A 20830-nucleotide genomic window follows, 5' to 3' on the forward strand; every position below is an offset into this window, starting at 1 on the left:
CTGCTATGGAAATTTAAAACATTACTTCAGATACCCAAAAGATGTGCACATGGGTCATATTGTTTTGACCCATGCTGAAGAAATGTTTTCGTTAAGCTAAAATTGGTGCTCTGCCATTATCTTATATCTAGAACTAATAGCAAGAATAGTCATGGAATCCAGAGTAACATTTTTGTAGGGATATTGTATTCTTTTTCTCCTGCATCTCTCTCTGTTACCTATACGAAGCCTTGGATAAAACTTTTACTTTAGAACTCAGCCCTAGAAAGGCTATGTTTTCGTGAGACATGGATATACTTTCTCATCGCGGACATTGAGAACCAAGTCATTAATAAGGGTTTTACTTTTCACTTGGGCTGCCTAGAAACTGGTAACCATGTTAAGTGGCTCCGAGTCATCACCTCTGTATTAAAATTTTTGTGTTTTATTCCTCCTTCCCCTAGATCTGATCTGCTATTCCAATAGGTAACTTTGATAGTTGTCATGAAAACAGAGTCTAAGACAGGGATTCAGGTGCATGTGGTGTTTAGGAGTGTGCCCTCCGGAGAAAGGGAGGGAGGGAAGCAGGAGAGGGCGGGGGAAGGTGCTAAGCAAGAATGTGGTCTCAGCTGGAGTCTAGCCTCAACATGGTCCCCCAGAGAGCTCTGGAGTGTAAGTTGCAGCACAGACTAAATCCCACCTTAAGGAAGGATGACTGCCTTTTGCTATCCACATGTCACTTATTGGCTGGGCTTTGCCCACATTGTGGTGGGGTTGGCGCTGGGTAACCTCCTACTGGCGGCTTCTGATCTGCAGAAGGTTACTCTGCAGAAAAGGGGGCAGCTGTGAGCTGTTAGCATCTAACCCTCAGAGCATCGGGACATGGGGCCACCAGCCCAGTCAACTGGGAATCCTGTTCAGGCACCAGCAGTACCTGCCACAGTTGTCATGTCCGTTGTCATTTGTATTTTTCTATTTTAATCCATGTCTTAGTTCTATTTCTCCTTTTCAAGATAAGAGGATATCCTGGGAACATATGTTAAAATTAGCAGAACCAAATGAAGTTGTGTAGGCATGGCTAAAATAAAGCACAAACGTATATATGCTTTGCTGATGAAAACCATTTACCATAAAGAAAAGGTAGTGTGATTACTGTAGTACCAACCCGAAAGTAATACTTGATTATCATTTAGGTTGGAAAGGTTCTAGAACCTTCTTATGTAATTCATATGAGAGGGTTTTCTAACTTGCAATGAAATACACCTGACATGTATCATTCCAAACTGGGTTAACATTTAGAAGGGCCTTTTACCTAACGCTATTGACTATGGTAAGTAACTTCAGCTTCTCACTATTAATATGCAGCACTTCTCATGTTAGTGATTCCCACATTCATTTCTCTACCTGGGATGCCTGACCTGAGAGCATTTGAGTATTCTAATTGCCCACTGCGGGTTTTCACTTTGGTGACCCCATGGATACTTCAAATTCAAAACGTTAGTCTCCCCGTCGAATCTTCTCCCGCTTTCTCCTAGCTCCATGTTCCTCATCTTAGGTGAAGGTGGTGGACGCATCAGCATCTCCCAGTTGCCCTCATATGGTTTAGACATGAATCCCTTCCTCAGGGGCCACCGCACATTCCTCTGACTTCCTGCGGTGCATCCCAGCTCTTTTAGCTCAACATCTACCCCATACCATTGCCAGAGTGATCATCCTAAAAGTACACATCGATTCACATCACTCCCTATTTTAAAGCTTGGAATGTCTTTCCAGTGTCAAATCCAAAATTCTCAGATGGGCATCACCATTCCTTCTGAGGAGTCTGGCTCCAGGCTAAAATCCTGTGTGTGGTCTTTCAGACCCAACCATGGGTAGTTTCAAGCCTTTGCCTGGCAGGCAGCATGGGGGAAGCTGCCCTTCCCACAACCAGCCCACTGTGGTTTTCCCGAGGGAGTATCAGGCAAGGACTCAGAAGCAGGCACCTCCATTTGGAGACCTCCTTACTGGGCCCTCAGTTGAGACCTTTCTCCACCCTGACTCAGTAGCTTTCCGCTGTTAGCCCTTCCCTCTTCCTTAGCCTCGGCCTCCCAAGTCCATAAAAAGGCAAGAGCCTTTTGGTCAGAGCTCCTCAGCCCTGAGAAGCTTCCCTCTTCTCTGTGCTGCGTGTCACTCTCTGACCCGTGGACTGATATCTCCCAGAGAGTAGACATTTATTTGGCTTAGAATTTCCAGTAATTGGCACAATAAAGGCTCTTGAAAAATGTTGACTTGGTAAACCATGAGCATGGTAATATTTTGTTTGTACATACAACATAATCATTGAAGAGATTTATACACTTGGCTAATCTACTTGTATATAGCTAGACTTTGGCAATATTAAACTTTCTCAGTGCATGTGTAAACTTTGGATTTCTGCACCTGACTGAGAAACAGGATGGGTTAATTAGATGTATTGACAGTATCTTGAGGCTTTATCTTTCCAACTCTGAGATACTTGGGCAATGATAAAATTTGAATCTGGACCAGACATTGCCACCAATGCTCATCTAAAAATTCTTAAGAAAAATCATGAAACATAGAGTCTGATGTCAATAATATTTAAATGTATAAAATGTTTTAAAATTAAGTAGAAAGTATGATAAAAATCATCTATATGCTACTCCCTATGAATTGTACAGTGTAAGAAGAAATACCATCTGCAAAAGTCAAGCATCAACTACATGAAAACCAATGTTTATTCTGTGAGTTAATTTCAAAATTATACCATGTAAGTGACGAATGTTCTCTATTGGATACAGTTCAAAATGTGCCCAATAATGGATTTCTTCCCAGACTGCTTATAAATTTAAGCATGAGAAAGCTGAATTTCATTTGGCAAGGAGAAATAAATGTGTATTTAGCTTTCTACTAATAAGAGGCATCCGTTTACTAGTATTGGCAAATATTTTACAATTAATTTCTAAACAAATTTTCAAGATTAAATTATAATTGAAAAGTTTTGATGGTATCTATTGTGAACCAAAATTTGGAAATGATAATAATGAAACCCTTGCTTATAAGGAGTAAGTGTATGACAAACTGAAAGTCTCTCTGAAGAATTGGCTTTGATTTTTCTTCTATACAGTGAGTAACTAGTACCAGCTTGTAAGTAAATTGGAGAAATAACGACTTATCTGTGCCCCAATTACTACTAACCCAGTAGAAGAGGACAGATGTTTGTGGAGCTGGGAGAACTACACACAAGTATACATCAGACTGTTACAATTAAACACCTGTTTTTATGTTATTTGTTCACCATGAATTTTTGGAGCACCTGCTATATGTAAGTTTCCCTATAAAAGGACATTTAAGTAAACTCATGTTGGAGCAAAATCATATATTAATTTTAATGGAATTATGAGTATTCAAATAGAGACATCTTTTACTTTATACAAAAGCAAATTTATACCGTACTTTAATAAGGAATGCAAACCACAAATAAGTTATGATTTTACTAGAACAGCAAACATTTTTTTAAAAAGGAAAACAATGTAAGTTGATCTAGGTCTGTAGTTCTTAGGCATAAATAGGTATCTCAAGTCTTCAGAATGGATGAATTTTTTTTTTTTTTGGTATTCCATCTAAAATTTCCCTTAGTCTGCTTGAAACTCTAGCCTTAAGAATCAAAGAATTCCACAGATTTTTTTACACAAAGTGAGGTGGAATTTAGTCTTTCTTATATGTCACATATTCCTTAGAATCTGAGAAAGAAACAAAGCCCTCCATACACACTGCTCCCACTTTATTGACGGCTAAGAAACAAATTATTCAGTTCTCTCTTGGCTTTAGAAGTTTCACTTCTTCCTGTATTACAAAAGTGAAATATTATTGAAAAAAGGGTGGATGACATTAACTAGGTAGCAAAATATATGGATTTGTATAAGAAATTGAAAGAACTCCAAAATAATCACTTTTACATGTAATAGCCGTAAGGTAGAGGATTCTTATCTAGAATCCACATCTAAGATTTCATATCAAAGAGTTCCTGATTCTTGCTGGTTCTAGTACTTTTTTTTTTTTTCAGATATTCTTCAGGGCAAAACTACTTTTAAAACTGGTCCAATGAAAAAAATTCACTAGAAAATTTGAGACTATGTCAAAATCTGTATCAATGTTCTCTCCATAGTAAGTAAACACATTAAAGCTTGAGTAAATAAAATTGATATACAGTTTTTCTTAGATTTTCCCCAATTTTGAGGATAATGTTGGGAACCAGGTTTAGGACATTTACTGAGCATCAAGGTGCTTAGGAATGAATCAATACATTTATGCAAGATATTGATAAGGTATGTTGTTCAAATATTTGGGGTATGAGGTCTAGAAGATTAGCTGGCAACTGACTTCTTTGGGCTTTGATACTGCCAGGATGTTTTGATTGTTTTTTCCCTTACAAAAAATATTCAGGTGCCGATGTTTGGCATTCAGATTACTTCAGTGTCAAAATAAGGTCTTACAATGATAAAATAAGACATTAATATGTCATAATGTAGAAACAATCTTGAATTTACATGCTATTTAAAATATCATATTTCCAAAGGGAAATGTCAGGATATTTACTTTTGATTAACAGTCACCAAGAAGAACATTCTGCACATATTTAACAAGGGTAGTAATACCGCATCAAAAATATTTCTTGAATATTGTGAATGAAGGAGCCACAGAAAACTCAGCATGAAAGGTGACATCCTGGAGTTCTGCTCGGCTAGAATCCCATCTCCATTCTCAGCAGCAAGCAGGAGACTCAGAAAATGCTGACTTTAATTACAAACTTTATTTGTCAATACAATTCACAGTTTATACATGGTGCATTCCACCATAGGAACTGTCAGAACAGTTATTGAGGAAATGGGTGTAGCTTTCTTTCTAAAAGAGCCCGACTTTCTAAAATTTTGGTTAGAATTTTTTAAGTTTATAAAAGTACCTTCAACAAGTTAACTGCATATTTACATTTCTAGCTTAAATTTAAATTTGGGAAAATAAGCATCTATTTAAATGTTGTTTTTTTAAGATCCTCGGTTTATATTTTAAAACCCTAATCCGAATGCCACTTATTCTGATATTTCCACCACCCTCACCCCCCGAATAAAAGAAATGTCTTGCAATTGTATTTGGGGAAGTCATCTTCTTTCTGCATTTGAAAAATTATATATACAATGTACAGCAGATCTAAGTATGAAAATAAAAGAGAGTAGCAATCTCTACTAGGTGCCTTTAATGAATTTCTTCTGAATCTTGGAAACCTCCAAAGAGTTACAGGATATAAAATTCAACTAAAAAGGGTTATCAGCCTTTTCTATCTAAAAAAAAAAAAAAGCTCTCAAGATTTAAATTGTGCTAGAACAGCTTTTTCTCTAATGTCAAAGATGAATTATGCTTGCAATCTGCATTTTTTTTCCCCATGTGCAATATCACAGTGATCCCAGTTTCAACTTCTGCTCTCATGCTCAGTCACAGCTCCAGAGGGACACCCACACAAGGCGAGGCTGTGCCCAGCTCCGACTACAGCATCACCTCCCCTGTCTGGCAAAAGTCACCCAGGGAAAGAAAATCGGGTAAGACTTCCACATCAAAAAAGCAAAGACGTGCTGGCAGCATAATGTTTATTAGCAAATGCTAATATCGTGCTATCTTCTTTTCCTCAGAATGGTAATTCACACCAATTGTCTTAAATCACCTCCAATAAGATCCGTGTTTAACTGTTTTCTTCTGTCAGATCATATATATATATTTTTTCTTCTTTTGCTTCCACCTTTCAAAATATGTAGTGATGAATAAATGATAACTTCCAAATACTGCCAGGAAAAAAAAAAAAGGGACTGTTTGGAGCAGCCCATTTTACCGGGCTGGAAATAATTATACTGTGTATATGTACCACTGGTACCTGAGTCAAATAAATACTCAGAGGGGCCATCTGTGCACCTCATTTCTTTGCAGTGCCTTTAACGCTAGAATTTCTGAGAGTTGCTTCAATGTCCATCTAATTTGGCATCTATTCCTTCTTTGGGCATCATCACTTCAGTTTACACACTGTTCCCAGCAAGGTATGGTATTCAAACGGGAGTTGTGGGATAAAGGGCTGCAGAGGTGAGCCTAGGGGTGGAGGGGGGGAAGGAGAAACCACACATTAGCTAGAGAGGTTCTGTTTCTTCGGAAGATAAGGCACTGACAGAAAATTTCTTAGGTAAAAGGCTGCATATGAATCTCTTGCCATTTACAAAAAGAAACGTGGTCATCCATAAATGGTCCATATCTAGGCTCAGTTAGGTAGACCCTGAAAAGTTAAGGACTGATCCCTCGAAGCTACGTGATTACCAGAAACAATTATAATTCATTCTGAGGCCTTATGGCACATTACGAAAAGAGGGAGGAAAACAGTCTGGGCACAAAAGGCATCAGACATTGCTTGTTTTATTCCACTTGTCAAAGAAAGTGGACCGCTCAACAAGCATCATCAAAAAGATAGTGCTGGCTCAGAATTCCAAAATCTCTTGATGGTAGATGGCCATGATGGGTTTATCTATTTTTTCCCCCTTTGGAGCTCATGCACAATTTAAAAAATGCTACCAGCAACAGTCATAAAGAGCATATAGAAGTCCTCACCTATGGCTACACCTAAGGTTCTTCAAAGAGAGGGTTATTTAATGTTCTCGATAACCGCAATTTCCTCGCCTGCACAGTGTGGCGTCAATCCATTCAAATAGATACTCTCAGTTTTCAGTAAGGGAGGCAAGACATCCCTCTCGCTGGCTAGGTGATTGACGGACAGGGTCCTCCTACAAGGAGTCAGCTCTTGGTTGTGGTTCCCGGCAAGCTCCGCGGACAACTTCCGCTTGATGGAGGTGGCGCGTTGGAACTTGTCGTAGATCTCCACACTCAGGCGCCTCCTGGTCTCCTTGAACTCGGCCGTGACGTTGGCCGTCCACTCAGCGGCATGGGCTCTGAACTCTCCCACCTGGAGCATCACGCAGAGAAAACACAGAGAGACACCCACATGACAGTCAGCATTTTGTGTGCTTTATCTTCGGATTGTTTTATTGTCGTGTTTTTTTCAAACAAGAAGATGGTAGTAGCCCTTTGTGATACAGGAGGTCTGAGAATTGGTGTAATTAGGCACGTTGTGCAGGGCGACACTCCACCTTCTAGAGACAGGGCTCTAAAAATTAATTTGGGAACTTAAAACTCTCTGACCCGGATTGTATTAGAGGTACTAGATGTGCTTGTTTTTTTGTACACCGATCCTGCCATGGAAACTTCTGCAGCTGTAAAATGGCAATCTCTAACTTTTTAAAACATTCTGAGTTATTTTTTCATCTGTAATTTCAAGAAGTATTTGTAGAAAAGGCATTGAGACACAGTAGGAGCAGCAAGCCTAAGTCAAAGCCTGGAATGTGAACCCAGGTGACCTAGTTGGTTCTGGAAGCCACGCTGTGTGCTCGGGATGCAAACACAGGTTTGAGAGAGCAGAAGTGGTGTGTGCAAGAGCTCTGTATCCAACCCCACATTGGTCAGTGGGGAATTCTCTGTTTACTGAATAAGCAGTAAAATATTTTGTTTCTGCTTTCAGCGAAAGCAAAGGAATGAGAACTGGGAAGCCCACTTGGAGGCCCACTTGGAGAGTAAGTCCAAGGACTAGTTTCTCAATGAATGTTTGTGGAATCGGTGAAGTTACTCACTTCCTCGGGCGTAGAACAGGCATCTTATGGCACACAGGTCTTCTCCCTACACTAACAGTACTTTCTGCCACCTCCATTTTGATTATCATTAATATCTTTACAAAAATGGTCTTCTATTAACCATGGTTTTGCAAATGGCTTTTCCCCTCTCTTAGCCAATTTTAGTCATTTCTCCCTATTAGTATCCATTATTCTACCTCCTAGTCTATATCAGCTGATAAAAACAGGGGATGTAGGATGAGAGCCTCCGGTTCAGCTCTATTACTCACAGTTTGTGTGCCCACTGGCTAGCAGTTTTACCTTTTTTGAGCTTTAGATTCCTTATCTATAAAATAAGGGTGATAACAGTCTATCTCGCAGGAGAAACGTGTGTGTCTGTATCCTTAAAATATAAAGGACTACACAATGACTAATTATGACAATGAGGCTGGTGATGCTATAGCTTGCCAAGGGTACTTTGAGAGCTTAAAGGAAGAGTACCAGATATAGACTAAGTGATACAGAACTGAAAAAATGGGACATTTCCCCCTGCAATATAATTCACATATTCTAAGCATCCAGTGGCACCATGGTCAGAGGTCTCTTTGCAGCTCTCCCCAGAAAGGCAATGGATTACTTAACCCCTGAGTTATATGGATCTTTAAGTCGTGAGGTGCTTTGGGCATGTTGACAGCGCACATAAAAGATACAGCTGAACAGGGGTGCCTGGGTGACTCAGTCATCTGCCTTTGGCTCGGGTCATGATCTCAGGGTCCTGGGATCAAGACCTGTGTCAGGCTCCCTGCTCAGCGGGGAGTCTGCCTCTCCCTCATCCCTCCCCTATACTCCTGTGCATGTCTGTGCTCATGCACACACTCTCTCTCTTTCTCTCTCAAATAAAATCTTTTGTTTGTTTTTTAAGATACAGCTGAACAGTCATCCTGGCCAGATACGCTGGGTGATGTATTTCATCAGTCAAAGGAAGGCCAAGGCAAGAGAGTGTTTATGTTTACCTTCTACTCATTACTATAGCTGGAATAATATTTCAAAATATGCATTCAATGTAAACCTCAAACATTTACTCATATTAGAAAGGATTCTAATTATTAACAAAGGTCTATGTCATTGGATTGTGTAAAATTCTATACGTATATACAGTGCCTACTGTGCTAGGTGTTGTTCTTTTTTAAAAATGTTAACTTATTTAATCAACTCGATGAGGATGATTCTATTATTTTCCCCATTTCACTGAGACTAGGAAGTTAAAAAACTTAAGACACACAGTAAATATGTGGTGAAGCCAGAATTCAAACTTGGAGGTCTAGTTCCATCCTATTACTCTGCCTTGCCAGTACAATCTTACTAATTTTAAGGACTAAACATCTTTTGGAGGAGCACAAGGAAAATTCACATCGTATGGAAATCCATCCTGTAGCAGGTTATACTAGGGTGAGGACAGACTGCCATAATTTCCTAAAGATATTGGGAGAATGTTCCAGTATCTGCCCTCGGGCTACTTATCTAAACCAACAGTAGTATCTGCTCCCTCTCTATTGTGCCCTGATCTTTCTATTAGTCTTCATGATACTGGATTTAGGGAACATAGCCACTCAAACTCAAAGCTTGAAAATAAAGCAGAAAAACAAGAGAAAAATAAAAGAGAGTCCCTCAAAAATGAAACGAACACCATCAAAATAATTAACTTATTCCCATTCCTTTAAAAAAAAAATCCTGACCTTATAGAATTGGCCATAGCAATGTATTCATTATTGACCAAATAACAGTGTCCTGAAGTACAGACCCATTTCTGTCAATGGGGCTAAAATTGTATATTCAAACTCTGAAGGTGCTTTTTTTTGTTTTCAATGAAATTAGAGCGTCACATTTATATAAGTCAAACTTTCCTTGATTGAAATGTTAATGTTTGTGGTACTCTGGATAATTACAGTTAATCCTTATGCACTAAAACATTTTTGTTTCATTGGATTTTTATTAAAAAAAATCTTTCAATAACTTAATCAAATAGTATTTCATCTCCCTAAAACTAAGCAATCTACACCACTTAGTAACAAAGCGGAGGACCAAAAATGAGCAAAAATAGCACCTAAAAGATCATAGCTAATGTTTCTAAAACTCATACACTTGACCCCCCGATTCCAGGAATTCTTAACTTTTACACAGTGCGTCCAGGTCACGTGATTTGCTTTACAAGAAAAGGAAGACTATGGCATGCTACAGTCACTTGCCCTTTAACCTGGAAGGGAACTGTTCTCATCCTTGTCACTAAATCCAGTGGACCATTCTCTGTCCCTGTTTTGCCCGATCTTCACAGCTGCAAAGGGTTTTGCTGACTCCTCCCTCCCTTCCAATCAATCTTTGGTCCTAGTTACCAAATCAGCACCCTCTCAAGGTCCTGCTTTATCATTCAGGTTGATTCTTCTCAGTCACCTTGGGGGCTGCTTTCTCTTAGCCTTTCCTTGACTAGCTCTGCTCCACAGGGTTCTCTGCTTCTCATATCCTTCCAGTGGATGACTCCCAAATCCATATTTCTAGGTCTAATCTCCCTACCGAATTCTGTATCTGTATAACTGACTGCTTGGTAAACACCTTCACTTTAGATGATGTGCAGGCATCTCAAACTCAGCCTCTCTCCAAATGAAATCATTTAACTCCTCAAACCTGTTCTTACCTAATTTCTTATTACAGTGAACAGCACCATTAACCACTACGTTTCCCAAGCTGAACTTCAGTATCATCCTCTGTTCTTCCTCTCAATCTTACATCAAATCAGCCCTGAGCCTTGCTGATTTACACCACCTTTTCTCTCAGTTCCTTTCACCTCTCTCCATTCCTATTGTCAAAACTGTGGTCCTGTCCTGAAATACTACCTCAGCAGCCTCCCTCCACCTCCCTCCACATGCATTATCCATGCAACAGTCTGAGTGTCCTTTCATAAACTCTTATTGATCAGGTACTTTCCCTTGTGTAAAACCATTCAATTGATTCTCGTTTCCCTTAGGATAAAATCCAAACTCTTAAAGTTGGATTTAGTGGCTCATATGGTCTAGGGTCTACCTCTTTAGCCTCACTTCTAAGTCTACTCTGGGGGGGCCATCCCGAACATTTATTTACTCAAACATGCCACTCGTTCTTTTGCCTGTATTCATTCATTGCTCATGATTTTCTCTGTTCAGAATACTGTTTCCCAGTCCTTCTCTAGTGCCCCCTGCATTTCCTACCCAACCTGAACTAGATCTCTTCAGGTCTACCATTCCCTGCCAACCGCCCCCTACCCCAGACTATGTCAGGATCATTCCAGCACTGTACTTCTCTAGCGTTACTGACGTATATTACAGCTACTAGTTTAATTGCTGTCCTGGCTTCATGGCAATAGAGAGGGATATCTTGTTCAGCTTTCCCAGAACTTAGAAGAGTGCACATAGCTGGAATTCAGTATTTGTTGGACAAATGGTAGAAAAAAATCAATCATGTTTGGGAAACATGCTCCAATAAGAAGGATGTGCCTCTTGGTTGACTCTAATGGGAGAATCCTGTTCCTTTCAGGAGAGAGATGCAGCTGGATCTATTCATAGTGAAGGTTCAAAGTATGTTTCCTCAGACTTTTTAGTCTTTCTAAAATCTCACCATTCTAAGAAGTCTGTGATGCTACCAATGTCTCATCTTCAATGTGAAGAAAATCATTTAAATTCCCTTCTCCCCACCAGCCCCCTAACCTCTGTCATCATTCTCACCACTCTGCACGACAATACCTGACTAGGCCACCCCACCATTCTTGTGGAATGTAATCTTTAAAGTTAAAGAATGCTTTTACATTAGAGAATCACCAACATCTTTGTCAGCAACTATGAATACTTTTTAAGCATCTATAGCTTTCTAAGGTAGCAAAGTCTCATGATTATAGTGGTATTTGCCTCCTCAGTAGTGGTTCCAAGCCCTACAGTTCACGTCCTCTAAAGCAGCTCAAATAATACAAAGAAGGCCCTTGGAATGGTAGCAACATAATTTAAAATCAAGCACTTGCCATATATTTCAATGCTTTTAGAGCAATTTTCCTAAATCACTTAAGGTTGATAGGATGACCTAAGAAAGATGGAAGTTCACTGTTCTAGAAACTGGTAATTAATGAAGTTCACAGGAGGCTCATCTGTAACCATAAAGAGTATTTATCACCCCATTGACTCCAACCAACCAACAACAAGGCCGATTGTTTGAGGGTAAAGATTATTGGTTAAGTTCTTATCAAGCTCAGTCTTTCTACCCACTCATCCCACACTGCAGCATTTGGGACAGTGTGATTGAATAAAGTTTAGTTTCCCCAACCTAGATGGTAAGCTTAATGACAGAGACAATGCATCTTATTTATTTCTTCTCATAAAAGTATCCAACATGGTAATTTGAACAAACTAGGCTCTTGCATACTTTCTGACTGACTAGTGAGAAATCTGTGACCGTTGACTGACACAGCCCTCTTCCTGTGTACAAACACTCTCAGGGGCTCTCCAGGAAAGCTGCATATGTTCTATATCAGTGTGTGTTGGTATAGCCTGAAGAGAAAGCAATTTATAAATCAATTTTACTAATCACTAAAATGTTCATAGCCTTTGATAAAAGTCAATTACTCTAAAGAAATTTATTCTGGGCAAGAATTTTCACCAAAGGAAAAAATATGTATAAAGATAGTCTCGGAACCATATATATATTTTTAAAGTTTTTAAAATTTATTTAAGTAATCTCTACACCCAACATGGGGTTTGAACTCATGACCCTGAGATCAAGAGTTGCATGCTCTTCCGACTGAGCCAGCCAGGTGCCCCTGAACCATATTTTTAATAGCATAATATTGAGATTAATGAAGGTCATTTAAGAAATCAGTGTTTATGAGACATCCTCATCTACAGAAACCCTTTTCTTCTATTATGATGTGTTAAATAAAGTGATAAAGGAAATACAATTATATCTTTATTTTGATTACAACTGTGCAAAATAATGAATGTATATAGGCAAGGGTAGTAAGAGTAACAGTATGTAAAAATGGAAACCGTAAATTTCAACAATCACGTAAGGAATATCTATTATGGACCAGGCCCTGGGCTTAGCGCTGACTCTCTTGAGTTGCAGCAATTTGAATAGTTTTTTTCCTTTTAAATCTCCCCTTACTGATGTTATAGTACTACCTATGCACATTCAGTGTCCAGCATACCCAGCCCTGAGTAAAGCTTGTGAGGGCAGAGTTCTCTATGGAATGCTTTTTATTTGTTCAACACATGCATCAGAATTGGATTGCAATTGCCACTGGGAATTTTTCTTATCCAGGTATCAAAGTGAAACGAACCTTGAAGGAATCTTTAATGTTACAAAGAAAGAAAAAATGAGAATCAATAAGATGAAAAGGCAACCTACAGAATGGGAGAAAATATTTGCCAATCCTATTATCTGATAAGGGGCTCATATCCAAAATACATAAAGAACTCCTACAACTCAACAGCAAAAAACTAATCCAATTAAAATAATAGGCAGAGGATCTGAACAGATATTTTTCTTTTCTTTTTTTTTTTAAAGACTTATTTATTTTAGAGAGGAAGAGAGAGGGAGAGAGAGAGAATCTCAAGCAGACTCCCTGCTGAGCAGGGAGCCCAATGTGGGGCTCAACCTCACAACCCTGAGATCATGACCTGACCTGAAATCAAGAGTCAGATGCTTAACCGACTGAGCCACACAGATGCCCCTGAATAGACAATTTTCCAAAGAAGCCATACAGATGGCCAACATGTACATGAGGTGTTTAACATCATTCATCATTGGGAAAATGTAGTTCAAAACGAAAATGACATATCACCTCACAACTGTTCGAATGGCTAGTACCAAGAAGACAAGAACAGGTATTAGCAAGGATGTGAAGAAAGGGAACCTTGTGAACTTTTGGTGGGAATATAAATTGCTGCAACCACTGTGGAAAACACTATGCAGGTTCCATAAAAAATTAAAAATAGAACTAGCATATGATGTAGCAATTCCACTTCTCAGTATTTATCCAAAGAAAATGAAACCACTTACTCAAAAAGATATATGTGGGCACCTGGGTGGCTCAGATGGTTAAGCGTCTGCCTTCGGCTCAGGTCATGATCCCAGAGTCCTGGGATCGAGTCCCGCATCGGACTCCCTGCTCCTTGGGAGCCTGCTTCTCCCTCTGCCTCTGTCTCTCTCTCTGTCTCTCATGAATAAATAAATAAAAGATATGCACCCCCATGATCACTGCCACATTATTTACAACAGCCAAGGCATGGAAGCAACCTAAGTGATCATCAGTGGATTAATGGATAAAGAAACTGTCACACACACACACACACACACACACATGCACGCAGGAATATTCAGCCATAAAAAATGAAATCTTGCCATTTGCAACAACATGGGTGGAACCTGCGGGCATTATGCTAAGTGAAATAAGTCAGACAGAGAAAGACAAGTATCATATGATTATGTGATCTCACATGTGGAATCTTAAAACATACACACACACACACACACACACACACACACACACACACCCAACCTCATAGTTACAGAGAAGAGATTGATGGTTGCTGGAGGCAGGGAGTGGGGGGGCGGTAGTCAAAATGGGTGAAAGGAGTTAAAAGGTATAAACTTCCAGTTATAAATAAGTCATGGGGATGTAATGTACACCATGGCAACTATATTTAGTAACACTGTACTGCATATTGGGAAGTTGCAAAGAGAGTAGATCTTAAAAGTAGATCTAAAAGTAGATAAAAAAAAATTCTGTAACTATGTGTGGTGATGGATATTAACTAGACCTGTGGTGATCATTTTGCGATATATACAAATATTGAATCATTATCTAGTACACATGAAAGTAATGTTATGTAGTATGCGAATTATATCTCAACAAAGGAATTAAAAAATTCTCCCCCCCCAAAAAAAGACTGAGAATGTTTGAGTCATTATTTCTGAATCTTAACTCTACCTTGTTTACTAAAGCATAATTCATTATACTTTACTATGCATCTAGGTGTGATGACTTTCATATTTGTTAATGATTTCGCTTCTGAAGGCTTCCTTGTCTCTACCCCAGGTCAATCTTTACCAGAATAGTCATTTCCTAGTAATAGAAGGTGTAATGACCTAAAGAGAATTTTCCATATTCTCAGTCTGAAAATTTTTAAATTACAGGTCTTTTAAATGTTTTGTCTTTATCAACTGCATTTCTAAGGTTATTTTCCTTCAAACAATTCTGCAAAATGCTAGCCACTTTTTTTTCCCCAAGAGTAAAGCTGATTTGTGAGGAGCAGTGATTCCTTATAATTTTTCCCTTCTGATCTGTTTCTTAACCAAGCTTCTGTGACAGGAAGACATAATCCTAACCTGAGTCTTGATAAGAGACTAGATTCTAGGTTGCATGTCATCTAAGTGTCCTCTCAACATGGTAAGAGTCAATGTCTCCCCACCAGCTGGAGTTACCTGAAAAATTGCTGTTGAATTTTAGATAATATACAAGGGGCTCTACAATTTTCAACCATGCTGTTTCATGAGTCCTGTTTTTGTTTTGTTTTGTTTTTGGTAAAATTCAACAATCACCAAGAGGTTAAATATTATTTCATTTTAATTTGCTTAATTTATCAAATGAACTTGTGAAATTCCTCAAATTTAGAATAATTCTAACCCAAATTATTTACCTTAACTCTCTATTTTACTTTGACCAAACAAGTCTTTTACTCTTCCATACATTTCTATTAAATAGGAAAACCCAGTATTCTGTGCTTCAGCTTTTCACCTAGAATCATAACTACCCTACTTCTGCCTACCCATGAGCTTTGAAATTATACAACATTCTTTATAGAGTTTTGGTTTTCAGATCATTAATAGATGAGTAATAATAAAAAATTTGATAATATTCTAAATTTTCCAGTTCCAAACACTGAATAGCTCAGCAACATTTTTTCCAATTACTTTCAGGCAGCTACTTTAGGGTAAATTTGTGGTGTAATTTAGAAATTTGGCAACAGTGACTCCACTGGTCCTTTGTGGTAAGATAGCAATTCAAAATTTTTCCCCTCAAATCTCTTTCCACCAGTCATTTCCCTTGAATGACTCCCTTCCATTCTCAGTTCACAGACACGGCCATGTTTTGCAGTCCTATAATCTCTGCTAGTCAGTTTCTCCCTACAGACCTTACCCTACCTTCTATTTTTCTATTCTAATTGGCTTTTTCTTCTTATGTATGCTCAATTAACCATGAACAATAATCACTCATTATAGGTAAGCCAGTCCCTTTCATAGACTCATAACTAGATGACCATGAACAATAATCACTCATTATAGGTAAGCCAGTCCCTTTCATAGACTCATAACTAGATGAGGAATTTCCATCTGAAACTCTGTAAGGTTTTTGTAAGATTTTTCCATTAACAAAAGCCAACTCAAGTACTGGGTAATACTTGGAAGAGCTTCAACTTTTCTTTAAAAAAAAAACATTTTTTTTAATGTGCAGATCTAACCTTTGATTTAAAGTTTTATTTAAATTCCAGTTAACAGAACAGCGTAACATTAGTTTCAGGTGTACAATATAGAGATTCAATACTTACATACAACACCAGGTGCTCCTCACAAGTGCACTCCTTAATCCCCATCACCTATTTTACCCATCTGCCCACCCACCTCCCGTCTGTTAACCACGAGTTTGTTCTCTATAGTTAAGAGTCTGTTTCTTGGTTTGCCTCTCTCTCTCTCTCTCTCTCTCTCTCTCGACTTTCCCCTTGGCTCATTTGTTTTGTTTCTTAAATTCCACATATGAGCAAAATCATATGGTATTTGTCTTTCTCTGACGGCATTATTTTGCTTAGCATTATACTCTGTAGATCCATCCGTGTTGTTGCAAATGGCAAGATTTCATTCTTTTTTTTATGGCTAATATTCCATTGTATCATTTTGACATGGGCAGAATAACTTGGATAGAGAACCTTCTCCCTAAGGGATTTAAAAAAAAAGATACTTATTTATTCTCTTTTCTTTTCTTTCTTTGAGAGAGGTGAATGCATGTGGGGGAGGAGCCGAGGGAAAGGGACAAGCAGACTCCACACTGAGCACCGAGTCCACAGGGCTCGATTTCAGGACCCTGAGATCATGACCTGAGCCAAAATCAGAAGGCAGGCGCTTAACTGACTGAGCCGCCCAGGTGCCTCTCTAAGGGATGTCTTCAAAAGAATCTAAAGCAAAACTGACCATTTAGGACTGAATGACCATTAAGTAATTTTCTTCACCAGGAATGAAACTAAAGAGGTTTTTCTTGTCTTTGTCCAATGCATTATCCTATCCCTTTGACAGCGGAATATTAATTTATTGTTCTCAGTGCTTAAATACAGACCTTAATGACGTGAGGAAAGTTAAATATGAAAAGCAGGTAGCCAAGTTGAAAACATTCCTCTGGTTAAATGTGTAAAAATAATTTGAAGCCTACTTTGCATTCCAACTTCAGAGGTTGCCTAGACTGTAATTCCTGATAATTATTATTAATTCATTTTCTGAAGTATTGACATTTTGTTGTATTGTTGAACTGCACTGTTAAAAAGAACATTTCAAAGTATTCTCTTTACCGACCAGGTTAAAAAAAAAATCAACTAAAAGGATTACTAAGTGTCACATTATCTTGACAGAATAGTACATGATGTTTTTCTCTGGTTTTCAGGAAACTGTATGTAATATTCATAAGGCCTCTTTAAACTACTTTTTTTAGCTGGCAATTTCTCCACTTCTTAACAGCACACATATTAACATAATTGTGCAAAGATTAAGTACAATAGTTTTAATAAAACAATGTCAAGGAAAATAACAATACTAATATTAATACTGTGATTTTAAGTACCTTTCCTGTAAAAATGTGCAAGTATTATATATAATGTTAACCGCTTTAATGATAAGGTGGGGCTGCAAAATCAGACATTCACTTGTTGTACAGTAGACTCAACTTCTTAAGTTTTTTATAGGTGCGACATATTGTCAATGTATCACTGAACATTCTTTTTTTTTTAAAGATTTTATTTATTTATCTGAGAGGGAGAGAATGAGAGGGGAGAGGGCCAGAGGGAGAGGGAGAAGCAGGCTCCCCGCTGAGCAGGGAGCCCGATGTGGGGCTCGATCCCAGGACCCTGGGATCATGACCTGAGCCCAAGACAGACTCTTAACCGACTGAGACACCCAGGTGCCCCTATCACTGAACATTCTTGAAATTCTCCCCTCTGGTATTAGAGTTACTTTGACAATCCGTATTGTGGAGCTCAGTCCAACTTACAGGACATTTTATTGTACTGTAAAGATAGGGATATTAAAATTCATAAAACAATATAATTTATGTACTTTTTATAAAATTTCACGTGCTCATGACTGAGTTATAGTAGGTAGATATTTGTCTGACAGTACAATGTGGAAACTCTATCATGGGCTGATGGTGGGGTAGTGCTGTGTTTGTTTTTCTTAAAGGTATATAGCTGTGTGACAAATACCAGTTAAAAGTAATAACTGAATGAAGGGCTGGTGAAGCTTTATAATCATTCTCCACAAAACATATTCATTATATATTTAATAAAATCAAAACAGGGGCACCTGGGTGGCTCAGTCCCCTAAGCTTCTGACTCTTGGTTTTTGGCTCAGGTCATGATCTCATGGTTTTGGGATCGAGCCCTATGTCGGGCTCCATGCATAGTGTGGAGTCTGCTTTGGATTCTCTCTCTCCCTCTCAAATAAATAAATAAATAAGCTAAAAAAAACTGATGTTTCAAAACTCTCTCAAGAAACCTGGATTTAATAGTAGCTTACTTATGGGGCACCTGGGTGGCTCAGATGGTTAAGTGTCTGCCTTTGGCTCAGGTCATGATCCCAGGGTCCTGGGATCGAGCCCCATATCGGGCTCCTGGCTTAGTAGGGAGCCTGCTTCTCCCCCTCCCTCTGCCTCTCCCCCTGTTCATGCGCTCTCTCTCTCTCTCTCTGTATCTCTGTGTCTCAAATGAATAAATAAAATCTTTTAAAAAATAGTAGCTTACTTATAACAAAAGGGCATTTTATGTTCATATGGGACTAAGACCTGTGCACTAAAAAAATGCTTTTGCTTTCTTCTGTCTTCTGCTTTCCTTCTGAAACAACTCAGCCCTAAAGCAATTGGGTGAAGCAGAACTTGGGAGACATCAGTGGGGTGGGTTTGGGGAGGGGCCCATGGTGCCAGAGTGGCATATCAGAGTTAGACCAGCATAAGAGGAGCACCTGCACAATGGGGTGGCAGCCCAATGTGGGGTATCAGAGCCTGAGAGGAATGAGGGGGACAACCCATATAAGGGCAACCCAACACAGAGTGCTGGAGACCTAATGGGGTGGAGAGGGCATCCCTGAAGGGTAGGGGGTGGGACAGCAGTGGTGACATACAAGGAGACTGATGGAGAATAATGAGAATTGGATATTTCACTGCAGAAAAGGAATTACAAATATAAAAAAGCAGAAAATTAGGGGTGCCTGGTTGGCTCAGTCAAGTGTCCGACTTTTGATTTTTGGCTCAGGTCATGATCTCAGGGTTGTGAGACTGAGCCCCATACTGGGCTCCACACTCAGTGTGGAGTCTGCTTAAGAGTCTCTCTCTTCCTCTCCTTCTGCCCTCCCCCCTCCCTCTCTAAAAAAAAGGCAGGAAATTAGAATGAACTCTTATGTCAGACTGCAACTGGGGATACCATTTTTTTCTGTAATTTTTATTTTTTAATTTAGGTATAATTGACATATTAATTTCATGTGTATAGTGTAATGACTTGACATTCATATATATTGCAAAATGCTCACCAAAGTCCAGTTAACATCCTCATGGTTTTCAAGATACACAGATAGATATCAAATAGGTAGAAATATGTGTATTCATGAATATAAACTACCTTCTTTAGCTTTGTCTACTCAGAGTGTCTGGGAAAATAACAGCACCATTAGCAATGAGCACCCAAATCTCTGTTTCTAAATACCATTACCCACTAAAGGAAACCGTGGCTCCTTGGAGAAATGAATGACTCTGAGGCCAGGCAGAGAAATTTTAAGTTGACCCAGGAACATATGATTGTGCCAGGAAGTAAAGAATTGCTCAAAGAATAATGGGGATACACCAAAAGGCACAGAAGACAGCTTGCAGGGGCTCCCACTAGCCAAGTCTGGAACTACTTGAGGATCAAAATAAATGCTGTTTGTAACAGATTATAGCCCATTGATTATAGTAGACTGACATATATACACACATATATGTATACATAAATGTGTATATATCTGTGTGTGTGTATATACATACACATACACACACACACACATATATAAGTTTGAGGATGAAAGGGATAACCATAATATCTCAAAGTACTTCCCCACAAAATGTGTATTAATTACACGGGGAAGGGGTGCCAGGGTGGCGGTTAAGTGTCTGCCTTTGGCTCAGGTCATGATCTCAGGGTCCTGGGATTGAGCCCCACATCGGGCTCCTTGCTCAGCGGGGAGTCTGCTTCTCCCTCTCCCTCTTGTGCTCTCACTATCTCTCTCAAATAAATAAAATCTTCAAAAAATAATCACACAGGGAAAGGAGTAACTTTATAGTGGAGAAGCCTGGCAGACACTACTTTTTGTGATTGTAGTTAACATCCAGATAATGGGACAAATCAAAATTGTGTGCCATCTAAGAGGGTAGAATGAGAAGAGCTTTTTCATGTGTTATTTAGACTTATGTTGGGTATCAATTACCGTGATATCTGTATTTCATTGGTACACTGAAAAAGATAGATCATAGTTGTAGTTGAAAGTCAGTGTCTAAGTTCACTGAAAATTATATCCTTTAAAACTATTTAACCTAAAATGAAGAATCTTAGATTTCAACATAAAAATATGCATGGACAGACTTCACTTTTCAAAATACTTTCAGGGAGTTCAAACACAAAAAGTGTGAAGACCCCTGCTCTGAACCACTGTTTCTTAGCTATGGTGTTGGTCAGCCCGCCCACTCCCTTAGTCTCCTCCAGAGACACAGTTGTAGCTCACTCCTTTATTCTCCACTTCACTTTTCCTCTTCCTCTATCCCAGAGTTTTGCAAAGAGAATGTAAATATTTTGGTCCTTTTT

The 20830-nt window shown here is 38.9% G+C and overlaps 1 protein-coding gene across 6 annotated transcripts in view; it reads right to left on the reverse strand.

Moving 5' to 3' along the window:
* Positions 1 to 2846: 2846 nt before the first annotated feature.
* The window catches only part of KCNK2 (potassium two pore domain channel subfamily K member 2), a 223208-nt gene continuing 205224 nt past the window's right edge, over positions 2847 to 20830 (reverse strand). For 5 of the 6 annotated variants that reach the window (XM_025878010.2, XM_073900170.1, XM_073900169.1 and 2 more), the window contains exon 7: positions 2847 to 6970. In XM_025878010.2, the coding sequence (XP_025733795.1) occupies positions 6653 to 6970 (318 nt within the window). In that variant the 3' untranslated portion in view covers positions 2847 to 6652. The remainder of the gene's footprint in view (positions 6971 to 20830) is intronic. The other variant, XM_073900167.1, reaches the window with a different exon arrangement.

Source organism: Callorhinus ursinus, unplaced genomic scaffold, assembly GCF_003265705.2.
Source record: "Callorhinus ursinus isolate GAN/ISIS: 27379988/994484 unplaced genomic scaffold, GSC_fseal_2.0 scaffold13, whole genome shotgun sequence".
Classification (NCBI taxonomy): domain Eukaryota; kingdom Metazoa; phylum Chordata; class Mammalia; order Carnivora; family Otariidae; genus Callorhinus; species Callorhinus ursinus.